The 14,258-nt window shown below is 40.2% G+C and overlaps 2 protein-coding genes across 3 annotated transcripts; one reads left to right on the top strand and one right to left on the bottom strand.

The window, feature by feature from the left end:
- The first annotated feature begins 5,221 nt into the window (after positions 1–5,221).
- Positions 5,222–9,096, top strand: LOC118406081 (slit homolog 1 protein-like). 2 transcript variants are annotated; one of them, XM_035805943.1, is made up of 2 exons: positions 5,222–5,306; positions 7,561–9,096. In XM_035805943.1, exon 2 carries the CDS (start codon positions 7,597–7,599, stop codon positions 8,452–8,454), a length of 858 nt encoding a protein of 285 aa, XP_035661836.1. In that variant the 5' UTR covers positions 5,222–5,306; positions 7,561–7,596; the 3' UTR covers positions 8,455–9,096. The 2 variants fall into 2 exon arrangements, with proteins under 2 accessions (XP_035661836.1, XP_035661834.1); XM_035805941.1 differs by lacking the exon at positions 5,222–5,306 and adding an exon at positions 7,085–7,460.
- On the bottom strand, positions 8,760–12,282 carry LOC118406080. Its single transcript, XM_035805940.1, has 3 exons — positions 12,007–12,282; positions 10,190–11,256; positions 8,760–9,948 (listed from the first exon to the last, which is right to left on the bottom strand). The coding sequence occupies exons 2-3, from the start codon at positions 11,151–11,153 to the stop codon at positions 9,449–9,451; spliced, it is 1,464 nt and encodes a 487-aa protein (XP_035661833.1). The 5' UTR covers positions 11,154–11,256; positions 12,007–12,282; the 3' UTR covers positions 8,760–9,448.
- Between the last annotated feature and the right edge of the window lie 1,976 nt (positions 12,283–14,258).

Here is a 14,258-nt window from a genome sequence, read left to right as displayed (position 1 = left end):
AGAGGTTTGCACATGGCATTCATAGGCTTCATCATAAAAAATAACTTAAATCTTCCAAGGAACTACTTTGTGTTCTGATACACACAGTGTCATGTGATGGGTGTGCCGCTATACTAAATTTTAATATACCGTTTTTTGTTCATCTTGTGAAAGGCGCCACATCTACAGGCAACAGGTACCAGATGATTTTTATATATGAGCGTGATCGATGCAGGGTAGTTCTCATTGAAATGTGCACGTGCAAAATAGATCATCTCATTGAAAATTTGGCTACAGTATTTAAGGTATGCTTAGGACGTACGTAGGGACATTTAAAAGTGGGCAGCTTTTTTACACATCATGCAGGTTGAATAAATATCATATAGAGCATTGAACAATGATACCGTTAGTTAATTACAGTCATTATTGTAAAACATTTTGTTTGCAAGATGTGCCACAAATGAAAGCAAACAATCCTGTCTTCTTCTTCATGAAAGTCAGAAAACTGCAAAGCATCACAAAAACGGCAAATTCTTGTCTTGTCTTGTGTCCAAATGTTACAGCCGTCCTTCTCTAACGGTAATGTCTTTAGTGAATTTGGTTACAAACATAAAACACCAAACACAGAGTACAAGATCAGTAACATTAGTGATCTGACTTGATCCTTCAGAGGGCCTTGCTAGCTAGCACCACCTGCCAAACTATTATTCTGGGAACTGAATCGTTACATTTTTCGGTTGTTACTGTGCTATTTGAATTCATAGTGTCTTCTCAGGCGACATCCGTTCTGAGTCGGTGGGATCTAACGGTGGCTATGATTTATTCCAACCCACCAACCAACCAATAATAACAATGATGTGGTGCATCTTTCGTACAACATAGTAGGTGTTGTGGGAAAGTAAAGAAAGCATTGATGTTGCCGGTAATTTGCTTCATATCAAGTCATAAAGACTGGTAATAGCATTTGCGCATTTCAATGAGAACGAACCCTCGATATTCCAAACGCCTCTCGATTCTACAATTTCTGCATCTGTGAAAAGGTGCTTTATATATGCACCGCAGACTTCCACTACTTTACCAATACGTAAATTACAACTTTTATCCATGTCATGTGCTTTGTCTCAACGGTTCATTTCACGTTTTACCCAGGTACAAATCTGCACTTAGGAACTAGCTAGTGTCTCGGGGTTCATCATGGCCTGCTTCATGGGAGTAGGGAAGCTACCTGTAAGTAACGACCGAAATGAACGAAACTTTACAGAGTCGTTAATTGTTTAAAGGTCAAGAAGTTTTATTTATCTTAGCTAATCGAAAAGAAGACTACACGAAGTTTTAGTCAATACACCGCAAATACCTTTAACCTGACGACGCAAATTGTGGGATCGCTTGGCGTAATCGGCAGCGTTTTTGCCTCAGGACCTACAGGTCCCGGGTCCGAATCCTGCCGTGTCATCGATCTTGTGTCCTTGGGAAAGGCACTTAACACGACTTTCCTCACTTCACTCGGGGTAAAATGAGTGCCTACTTTTGGTTAGGGACGAATAAGTTGTATAGACCCCTCTCCCTCCGTAGCTTATTGAATACTCTTTGTTGTGTACTTTGTGTATATAGCTTAGGTGAGGAAGACTTTATTTGCATGATTAATGAATAAATATTATGATTGTGCTGCACATTTGTAAAAAAAATGTAACTGTAAGGATCTATTTTGCATAATGAGACTATACAAGATACGTTTGTGACGAGTAACGAGCATAATCAGACATAAATTTTACATTCATAAATAAATAAATAAATCAGAGAGCCGTTTACACCAGGTTATGCAAAGATCGAAGGACCTAATGTGCATAATCAAGTGCCATAATTAAGTAGTAAGTGATAGGAATTTCATACCTATGACTTGTGTAAGTTACGGAAGGTCCACATAGCTATGCTTAGATTGTGTAAATGCCGAAGTTATTTCCATAACCAAAATATTTCATGTACGTATGAAGTCTCCGAACTTTTGTTTTGTACCAGGAAACTGAAGTTACCATTTCCTGTTCGGATAAGGTGACAGCTGATGTCATACAAAAGCAAATAAGGAATCGGGGCACCGAGTTTGCGATCACGTCGGATGCCGACCTCTTGCGAGCCGCCAGTAAATGGGTCAGTGATCAGTGTTCCTGGTTACTGTGTGACCTACAACTCGTAGTCTATGGAAGGACCTGCAGCTGGGTCTTCTACACCGGGAGTCGTTCAAACCAGGTCGCCTTCCATGCCACCGCCCAAAACATCGAAGAGCCAAAGTGGGAGAGGTGGAACTGGAAGGCATGTACATACAGCGGCTGTAAGGGGGCCCTAATGGCGACAGGGAAAGTATTGGCCATTGGAGCCCCTGTGGCCGCATTCATTCCGGCTTATGGGCCAGCAATCTCAGGCGGCATGGCTGCAGCCGGTGCAGCGGCAACCACGTTGTCCACTTGGCTGTAGACATATAAAGAAAATACACATTGGGGGAGTTTTATACTCCATCTTAATCTTTCAGGATGCTACAGTTAGCAATACAAACTATTGAGGATCATGTGATTTGATACATTTGATACATCTTCTAAACCTCTGTGACTCATCTAAGGAACTAATAGGATAGGATGATTATCATACTCAATATACAATGTATCTTGTAGTTTTTCATGAACGCATTAATGATAATTTTATGTAGCACTACTCTACTAATCATAATGAAAATTAATGATATACATATGTGTATTAAGTAATTTCAACTAGTGATAATGGGTGAAATGGGTGTTATGCAGCTATCATCTCATTCATGGGTGTTGTTTCATTGTAAATCAAGATGAGAAAAACATGCATTGTAGGGTACGTGTTACTTTGCAGTTGCTCCTCAAACACACAATTATGCAAACAAACAAACAAACAGACTGGCATTGTTAACTAAATGCTATGTCCTGAAATTTATGAATTTATGAATTATCTGTTAGTTAGATAGAACAGTTATCTGGTCCAAAGGTAGCAGTCAACGATCCCCACTTGTGCCATACAGGACTTCATACAGGACACTGTTCTTTTGCTAACTTAGATATGTATGATAAAGATCTTGTGTGATTTAAGTGTGATCATTGTAACAGTTATATTTGATGAGAGGTTTGCTTATCTGCCGTGCACGCTGTAAAAAGAGCTGCAATGCTGACGCCAGTGAAATTTCCCACTTAACTAATTATTTAATTTTTCAAGTGTTCAAGTTTGTTACAATCTTTGTAAGGGAGAGACCAAAAGGAGAAGAGAATTTTAGAGCGAAAAGAAGTTTAACCTGTGCATACTAGACAGCAGATGTAGGAAGATATCACATTCGTGATACTGTAATTGTACTTTTGTTATATCAATATTTCCTATATTTAGCTTGTAAGAGCGTAAACAAACCATAAAGCTCTATCATTCATTCATCAAAATAACAAAATTAACTTACAACAACATTATATCGACCACTGCTTTGTGTGTGTGAATTGTTACTGGGAGCTAACTCGACAAAAGAAACGCAAAGAGAAATGTCAATGCTGACGTCAGTGCTCTACGATATATTGATAGTCGTGCCCGAAACATCCAGCACTTGCGAACACAAGTACTGATGCATATGGTGGTACAGATTTTTGCGGGGCTCACAAAGCTGTATAAACATAGATTCTAATATTGTAGGCACAAATACAGACGGTCGTGAAGACTAATGGTAGGTACATATCTCTGTATCCATCTTGGTCTTTTAGCTATAAAGTGTTGTTGTGCTTTGACGTTTTGATGCGCAGATATGTTTATTTGATAGATGTGTGCGGCCGTATTGAGTGTCTGCACTCACTGTTCATGAGTATTTCGACTATGAATATATTACATGTATTAAGCCCCGCCCCGGACAGAATTCGCACTCAATACTGGAAGGATACTGTTTTGTCTTAGAACAGAGAACATAATATCTTAAAACTATATTCTATTAGGTAAAATATCTGTGACAATTGTAAGGAAACTAAAACATACAACTGTCACTCTCGACCATATTGATTTATATAACGACGAATTAAGCAAGAACGTTTCCAAATGGATTCAGAACTTTTTAACCAGTTTTATACTTGGAATACATCGATTCCGATACTTGAAAACATCGCCGTTGTAGTCCATATATTTACTTACGTCACTGGGTATATTTGTGACTGATATATAAGATAATGGGAAAAATAATATACCCGAGAGTAATGATGACATGGAATGATTTGTCATGTCAGGGTTATCAAAGTCAGTGTTTTATTGTATCATAAAATGAAATAGCAGTTAGTTTCCTTCTTCCAAGGTGTTTCTTGTCTTGTCTTGTTTTTTTATCACTAAAGATTTAGTGTATTTTTAGATTCATATGTATGTACGTATAGTCATAAACCCTCTCTAAACCACTGACGGGCACTTTCACTTTCACATACATTTTTAGTTCCATTATAATAACGTGACACATCTAATCAATTATTGATGGTATATTGTGCCACCCCTTACAAGCTGTGGTCATATACCCGGACTCCGGTATATTTGAACGTATCAAAAATACTACTTACCAACTTTTTGATGAAGGTTTAAATCAACAGTATTTTTGTATGGTGACACTGAAAAGAAAGATGCAAGCTTAGCGTCATAATATCTTACGTAATTACGTCCTGTTGGAGGAGTCGTCGAAGACAACAGATGAGCTAACAGCAAGAGACCATTTTCTTTCTTTCACATCTCTATCGCTATACATGTATAGAATTAGTGTTAGACATAATTTGGTTTAAATCATATAAGATTGATATTAAAAGCCTACTTCACTGACAGTTTAAGGTACTAAGCCATTACACAGTGTATTTTGAGTTATTTTTAACTCAAAAAGTACGTTTCACATAATTGTTTGTTGACATATCAAAGGTATGTTTTCAAGCATTGACAAAATCTATCCATTTGTTTCCTGTTGGTAATTGGACAAAATATGACGGGGAATTTGTTAACCAATGATGTATTTGTGTTTCACCCGGTGGAGTTTGGAAACAATTCACAAGGCGAAGTGTATTACATGGTAATGTAATATAATGCCGATTCCAAAACAGTTTTGTTGGTAAACAATAGAGCTGTGCGCCTTTGCGAATGCGCATGTACCTTTTCGGAAGTCGCCATTGGGCTACAACCATCACCTGACACAGAAAATAAGCGGCAAAAAACAAACCGCAATCCTTTGTTTAGAACATCACACGATGGTAGCCAAGCCACTGAACTTGCGGTCAGAATATCCAGCTTTATTTCGTCGAAATCTGTTGTAAATCAAGGTAGGCTATCACTTAACTATTACTTTTGAGTATCTATAAGTATGTAACAAATGTTTAGACTTAGAGTGTTGTGTTAGAAATGCTACAATTTTGTAGGACTGATATCGGATGGTGTGTACTGTCTTTACACGTGCTTTGAGAAATTATACTGAGTATGAAATTGTACGTACTACCAATCTAGATTTTAACATCGGTATAGAATTTATTGTTAACACAATACTCACGTTCTGAACTCAATATGGCATTGGGATGTTAGTGTGGGAGGATGTAGACGAGTGGGCCGCCGACATGTGGTGTTACAGAAATGTTAGTCACCTGAACGTATTCATGGACGATAAACTGGCACAAATGCTGACTTCAAATTTAGACATAATCTTTAACTCTTCAATCCGAAGTACATTTACCTAGTAGTTCCCCGAACCGACTGAAAATTTCAGTACACATCGACCGTTATACTCTGTTAGATCTACTTGAGAAACCCTATATGTTAAACGTTACAGGTAAACACCAAACAGCCCGCCAGTTTCGCGTCTCCATAGTGCAGGTCATGGGTCAACACACATGGTCGGGCTATTTCATTCAATCTTAAGGGTTTAGTTTAATGGGCTTAACAAAGCTGGGAGCGGAATAGAATGTAAAATGTGACGTTAATTGGAGATAGGTCACATAAAAAGAAAATAGAAGGGAAAGATTTCTTCACAAGCTGAAATGGGAAGAAAGTTATGATCGTTGTAAATAAACAACATGGACGCTCTTAGTTTCAAGAGGTCGCCCAACAACAATGTCACCTTGCATGACTGGACGATCGAGTTTGTTAGTGAATAGGCGTCTAATTAGAGTTTGGCAGTCTTGGCAGGTGACAAAATTTGCTGGACGTTTACAGGGATTTGGAGTTCTCCATGAGTCACCAGAGGCTCATCAAAGTTAGTACATTTTATTTGACGTCATTTTCTGCACATAATTTGTGCCCGGTCAACTATACTACCGAAGGAGGATATCTTCCGCGAAAAGAGGAGACATGCTTTGCCTACTTGACGTTTTAGTGAAAACCGTGTTACAAACACAATGTTCTTGGAATGACATTTCAAGGGTGAGGGATTATTAAACTCAACGTTGGGGTTAACACAGCTGTGTAAGTACCCAGCTGAATTATGTTGTAGCCGTTTGAATATAGGAATTAATATGTGAGTAAACTTACAGGACGTATACATTTCAGGCAGCATGCCCATTGAAACTGTCAAAACCTGACGAGTTAGTTGCCTGTTTAGGAGACATTTACGGTTGATTAGAGTAAGGCGTGTTGTCCACTCGAGAGATTGGTATCGGTCGAGGGCGGGGCCTATAAATATTGACATATCTTAGCATGGCCCTTTGGTTCTGGTAATTTCATATTAATTCTATTGTGAGTTTAACATAGTCTCGATGGCTATCTCGATATAGTAACATGACATATTGGCGCCCCTTCTTATGGTGTAGCCCTTTCACGATAGCCCACGATATGGCGTTACCCAAAAATTCCCCACCTGCGGGCACTTATTTAGACAAGCCTCTCAACTTCTCTAAATGGTGTCACTTCTCTTAAGAGCTGTGCGACGTAAATAGTCAATTATGAAATGAACATCACTTCAAAAAAGAGAATAGGACAAACATTTCAGTTGAACATTCTATGACCTTATCATAAATGAATTACACGAACATGGCTAACTTTACACTTACTCACTCATCAAATATTGTGGGTACCCATCGACTCTGGCCATTGTTAACGGTGACCGATATTTTCCAGTTCCTAATATTTGTTCTTAATCAATAGTATATGTGATTGCATAAAATAAAACACAGGAGTCACAATTCGTGTGACAATTACTAGAACCTCACTGGTAGCTCCGAACTCTTCAGATCTAAATAATAATCTGGTTTTTAAGATATGTTTGGGGATTGTTTCCTGAGTGCCACGTAGACATACACAAGCTGTGTCCTGTTCCCATCGATTTGTTTTTCACACTAGTCTTTCATTCTACCGACGGGGCATGGCGTAACAAAATTAGGTGTCTTTAAAGCTAGCTAACTGTATTAGAAAACCACAGAGTTGGATTACAAGACGGTATCAGTTCCGTAAGGCGTCTGGTGACGTTTCGGTGAGACGAAGCAGGACCGGTAAGCTATTCAATGCTTCAGATTTGACAATGATGTACAGTATTGTAGACTGGATAATCTTTCAAATGACTGCAGTATTCTTATCTTTAAACACCTCTAGGCGGAGAAGTCAACATTGAGAAACACACTCAACGACATGGGGAGGAAGAAAGTGCTTCTTGTTTTCACGCTGCTGTGGACTCCGCTATTCTCCCAACAACTTCCACAATGCCCGGCCCCGTGTGACTGTGTCGACTCCCACGGTGAGATGACGGTAACCTGTGGCGGCCAAGGCCTCGACCAAGTCCCAGCCGGCATCCCAGATTCTACAATTTGGCTTGTTCTGAAGTACAACAACCTGGAAAAGATCGGCAGCCACGATTTCAAGGGTCTGAAGCAACTGAAAGGTATCGACCTAAGCAACAATAACATCCGCAAAATCTCTCGTGGGGCTCTCCGCCATCTTATTCACCTAGACAACATCGACCTCTCGGGTAATGCCTTACAAGCTCTCTCTGAGGAAACCTTTGCAGCCCCTCTTGCCGCGGCAAACCAAGACGGAAGAAGGTTCTTCGTCTTCCTCGCCAACAACCCCTGGCGCTGTGACTGCCACCTGAAATGGCTGGCGGAAAAGTACGCAAACGACACAACCGTCTACAGCGAGCGACTCGTGTACTGTAACAGTCCCGATAACCTTAATGGGTCTTTCGTGTCAGACGTGCCCCTGTCTGACTTCAAATGTGATACAGAAGTCACATTTGTGGACACGGAACAAGGAGACGATACCACCACTCCCGAAAACGACCCACGTGTTGAAAGGGGAAGCCAGAAACCCCTGTCTAGGGGAGCCACAATCGTGACCATCCTTGTATTGGCAGTCGCAGTCTTGGTTGTTTTGCTGATAGTGTTTAAAATCGGTAAAGAGTACCACAGGGGTAAACAGGACACAGGCACAGAGGTTGAGACAAGGCCGATGATTCCCACACGTTCTGATAGCAGAGAAGTTTACATGTAAAGTTGCTCTGCATGATGGTACCAACTAGACTCCCCTATGGAGTAAATGAATACTGTACTAAGATTGGCCAAGAATTTGCAAATGCCATCATAAGAGAGTCAGTAGGGGCTGGCAGGTAGGACCTTTTCAATAGAGTCTTGTGTGCTTGTGTTTATCAAAATACTGTAACGTTACCTTAAAGCTGTCATAAGAGAGATACTGCCACTAGTTGACTTTGAAGTTAATAACTGCCACAGTGATTAATATCACAAAGCTACCTTAGCTATAAGAGAAACAAGGGACCAGGAATAGCGTTGTTCAACCATTGTATATGGACATTAGGTTAACATTAACAAGATAGTATGGTCTACATTGTACGATTGACGTATATTCCATTTTTGTACAGTACGTATAAGGACTGACTTCGCAAGGTGTGTGTTCATGTACTACATAGATGCCACTGTCTTTCTCTTAAAATGGTTCAGAATCTATTTGTAAGGTAAAGATTGTAATAGGTTATCTGTAATGTACAACTTTTTCAGAAATGAGGTAATGCATATTGCATACTTTATGTACACAACTGTGTTAAGGGTGTACAGGAAGGAAATGGTTTTCAGTTCAGCTACGCGTCTAATAACACTGAAATGATGTGGGCTTTAACTTTCGTGATATACAGACAAAGTGTATTAAACATAAGAATAATGTCGTGCATTTCCAGTTGATAAAGTTAAAGTTTGTAAATCGTAGTCTACAGTTGGACCACAGACACTGATATCCCTGTTCACAACATAAAATGTCGAAGAAGAAAATAATGGTCTAAGTGTACAAATAAGCGCAACATTTGATCTGTAAAATACAAGCAGCATCACGCAAAATGCACCTAGCAAATTAACTTTCACTTTCGTACCAAATCTGCATACCTTTAACATGACGACACAAAGCGCGCCATTGTGTCTGCCTGCTGACTTGGGTACCTTTCACTTTCGCCGTACATGATAATATGCTAGAAGACAAGTTATTCATTGTTCTGAACCAGTGGTATGTTTTCAGCCGTGCTATTATCATCATTGCAAGTATCCTTGTTAAAAGCAGCCAGCAAGTTTCTCCAGAAGTACTTATTCCACACATCTAAGGTTGTTAATGTCCGCAAACAGTGCGGTATGCGACAACATGTTAGTCTAATTGGTATCAATCTTTGACTTCCGTCTACCTCTTTATCACTGCCCAGTAGACAGTGGCGGACTGTTTGTATCTGGTATTTGACCCAGTCCCCCTTGGTGTTATTGCTTAACACAACAATCACTATCTTAGAGGTGGAGATGGCATTATCTAGGTTGTCGAAAACACTGTCACCACCCGCGAAGTCCCTATACTCCGTCCCGCCTGTTAGGTCGTGGTGTTTCTCCAGAGCTTTGCACAGTTTCTCTATTCGGCTTTGGTCGTCCTCGTGACCTATAATCCAGAAGTTCCTCTGGTATTCTGTATGCTCTTCGTGTTGTCCTACCACATGTACCCCTGTGTGTGATGTAAAGTACATTCTATGGGTCTTTTTCGTTCGATATTTGTTAATTACCTCCATGAATGTGTCATAGAGGTCATGTTTTCTTTCATACTTTAGCCAGCAATGCTTATATATGTTGCGATACTATATTCTTGCATAAGCATAGAAAAAGTGGGAAACTTAAATATGATTCTCTTCACACTCCACACACACCCGCCAAAAAAAGAAGTGAGAAAAGTATAAAACTTGTCCTACCTGGATTAACGGTCACTAGACAGATAGTGTCACTGGAGGGTCCCTGGTCTGTCTCCGAGCCCCCAGACACACGAACGGTGTACTCTGTATTACACGCTATGCCTTCTGTCACTTCTAATATCCAAATCCCATCCATACATTGCTCGTTTGGCACGGTGATAGTCTTAACTATTCCACCGGTGATGTAAATAACGCATGACCTTGGATTGTAACCCTCTGCAAAAGTCCATTCTAGTATCAGAGATTTGGCTGTTGGCACGCACCCGTCCTTGATGAAAACCGGTTTCCGTTTTTTCTCCTCTGTTTTCCTTTTCCACCGAAAAGCCAACACAATTCCTATACCAACAAGAGGTAGTCCACAGGTCACACCGATCAATATCTTACCCCAAAGTGGAAACGGGCAGGTAAAGTCCTCAGGGCTGACATACTTCAACAATTTCCCTTTCAGCCTTTCTGGGCTTTGACATCTTACCTCCTTCGGTGGAAACTTGTTTTTGTATTTCTGCATGTCTAACTTTAACCATAGTAAATGGCAGTCACATTTCCATGGGTTATTGAACAAGAACGCCTGCTTTAACCGTGTTAGTGAAGACCCAAACGTTTTTCTGTCAAGGGTTTCTAACGAATTATTCGACAAGTGAAACTCAAGATATTCGAAGCAACGAAAAGATCCGCGTATTGAGGATATTTTGTTCTTTGACAAGTCCACAGTTTCAAGGAGTCTGAGCTTGCACAGTTCGTCCAGGTGTAATGTTGTGAGGTTGTTGTATTTGAAGCCGAGGGACACCGTATCGTTGGGAAGGTTGGTCGGTAGCGCGGTGAGACCCAGCCCGCTGCAGTCCACGTTGGTTCCCCCGGCGGGATCTGGCTGACAGCTGCACGGCGAGCAGTCCGTCACGTTCTGACTGAACGAAGTATGAACTGCTAGTACAGACAGGACGAGCACCAGTCCAAGCCCTGTCATTGTGTGGAATGGATGTATCGTTCTGATCTGAAGAAGCCCCGAGGTGTGATGTTAAGAACTTGCCCGAACTTGTCTGTGTCGGTTTTACCTAGGTCAACAATATCTGAAATACACAGAAAAACAGAGAATAAGGAACTGTTCACACTTCTCTTTCTTGCTCTGAAAAGGTTGTCTTCTGTATTGATAATGATTTGTGATAATGCTAAATTACATTTTTGTTCGTTGGAAAAATTCCAGCAAGAGCAAGATGGTAAAATGGTAGCAGTGACGAGGCCATTTTATGTAGAAAATGGCGGTTCGACTGAGTCACAAAGACTCTTCCTGTTTCTGTTCGTTGGTAGCACAACCTTGAAAATTGGGCAAATCGTTTAGTCTTCGTATATCTATGTATCTTTGTGCATGTTTTCGTTTTCGTTTGCATCCTTTGGCTCATCATTCCGTCTATAAGTCATTTTTACATCCCGAACTGTGATTTCCGTTACGAACTGAACAGCTTAATTAAAGGGGAACCCCCGCATGTGTGACGTAATGGAAAATTGTCTCCCGGGAAGTAATCAAATATCACAAGAGAGTAATCAAATATCGATTTTGAAAACAACATTTCTTGTCTCGATTTCCTTAATTCATTGTGGGGAATTTTCGACTAAATCTACAGCTAGGTATATCAAATATTTTAACATTTTACTTGATGACGTCAAAGTTGAACTATCAGCCGGTTGCAGTGACAGTTACCATTTGTTTCCTTCCGTTTTGTTTAATTTCTAAGATCTCCCCCATTTCTATAACAATCGAAAACCAAAATAAATCAGATATGTTTGCAAATTATTCTTTAGAATTCTTGGAATCTACTTACGGCAGTCCTCACACGGCGGTGCGAAAGAAATATTCCGGATGACGTAGCAATCTTAAAGGACACCAGCTGTTCTCAGATCACCGTAAACCTAACACCTGAGCTCTGGCGTAAAACGGCCAAAAATACACTCAACAGTTTGATTGCGTGCGTCTATAGTACACAGCTGTACCAGATGCAGCGACTGCTGTGATAAGATCCGAACAGTTTCCAGACTTTTTATTGCAACATGTTACGATATCGTCACCCTGTGATTCTCACATGACCGACTTCTTACCTATGACCTTTACAGGTCATCGCTCACAAAGACAGGTGAAACATGTACATCCGATACCGTCCTAGCGACACTTACAATGGCTGTGTTTACTGTCTACCAGCACTGTGTACAACGTCATACTGTGGAACATATGGCGCATAAGACTGAGTGTATGTAAACTCCAATGTGTCCAATCTGTCTTGAGATTATCGAGACAGGTAATATATTTGATACCGTTCTGAATAATTTAGTAATGGCCGTGTTTACTGTCTTTCAGCACTGTCAACAACGTGGTGCAGTTACAAGACAATACACCCTGCAAACACCGAGTACATGTCCAATACAGTAACTCTTAACACATACATGTAGTTCTCATAAGACATACTGCCCATTGATAGTATTAATTAGAAGACTGTCGCCTTTGATCTTACAATCTCTTCCTTTCCTTCTCGCAAATAATACATCGGAAGGATCACATAATAAATCTTTTAAGACTTAGCCAAACCAGGCGCATTCTATAAGGTTCCATGAGACTTCATTGTAATATTTTGAACAGTCACATAAAATGTAGGATCCAAAGGCTATTTATACAGGTATAGAATGATACCAAATGTTCAAGATTACATCCTTTATAATGTGGCTGTCTATGATTTATCGTGCACAGTATTTCGGTTATTTGAGACGTAAAGCCTCACTTTTACAGGTCTATATATGGGGTACATCTGACAGTTTAGATCGTATATATATGTGGGCCTTGTTTCATAGATATTAAGACGTCTGTATCTCCGTATCTTGGACAGCACCATGGGCATATACTTTATTATCAAAATAAACCAGCATTGCTCTTTTAAAAGCAGTGTAGGTACTCTCAAACGTCGTGGCCTGTCAACACTAAGGAGATACCCTAGATTCCATGTGATTATACTGGATTATCATAATGACTACACTAGATTATCATACAATCATATCACCGTGACTAGACAGGATTGCCATCGACGGTTTCAAACGTAATGATCCACCATGCCGTAACACAATGTGCAGCATGATGCAACCGTGATCAGTTCTTTTCCACGCGGGAAAACCCCTTTGTTCAAGATGTAACCCTATCCTACCTGGCAACAGGTAAATATTTGTAGGACAGCATATAAAGGACATGTGCTCGTAGGAAGCGGCATTTACAGACAGAGGCACCCCACGTGTGGTCAGAAAAAATCTCTTCTGCTGCGAGACAAGAAATCAAACGGATTTACGTCTGATAAAAAGGTAGGGCAACATGACTTTTTCTGTTGTGTTTTTGACTCCTTAAAATTGAATCCTTAAAAGACACGGGGAATGTCTTGAGGCACACGTGAAAAAAATAGCACGTGGCCTCATTAAGGGGGACTTCGTTAGAACGCACATTTACCAAGTGTTGGTTAGCTTAAAATTTAGTCAAACAACGAATCCTAACTTTGTCATCTTGTGTATAATTACGTCGTCTCTTTTTTATGTCAAGAATTTCTGTGTCTTTTAAAAGCTTGTCTATAGGAATATTATATATTCGAAAACGGGCACTCAATTCAAAATTCATTGTATTGAAGTAGTAGTTTTTAGGAGAAAATAAAGAAAATTGTAGCGCACCGAAGTAACCTGCCGTTATGAGGTATGGCTAAAGGTTTATTTTCGAAAATTTGACACAGAATATTCCTTGTCAATTCTGTTATAAATCTAAATGCTGGTGGACACAGGACCTATAATATTACCCCCTCCCCACTCTACATACGTGTATTCTTATATTTTTTTCATCTTTACAGATCGTACAGTGAACGGATAAAGAAAACACCAGCGATGACATTAAGAGACATTTTCCTCCTGTCTATGACCATGACGGCTGTTACTGTTCAGGCCTGTCCGTCAGCCTGTAAGTGTACGGTATCCCTGTACGGGGAGATGGTAGTGGCCTGTGGTGGGATGGGGCTCACGGAGATACCCGAGGACATACCTCGTCGTGCCGTCTACC

The sequence above is a fragment of the Branchiostoma floridae genome, chromosome 18 (genome assembly GCF_000003815.2).
Source record: "Branchiostoma floridae strain S238N-H82 chromosome 18, Bfl_VNyyK, whole genome shotgun sequence".
In the NCBI taxonomy this organism is placed as follows: domain Eukaryota; kingdom Metazoa; phylum Chordata; class Leptocardii; order Amphioxiformes; family Branchiostomatidae; genus Branchiostoma; species Branchiostoma floridae.
Note: the sequence above shows the minus strand (reverse complement) of the source record. Positions and strands in the feature narration are given on the sequence as shown.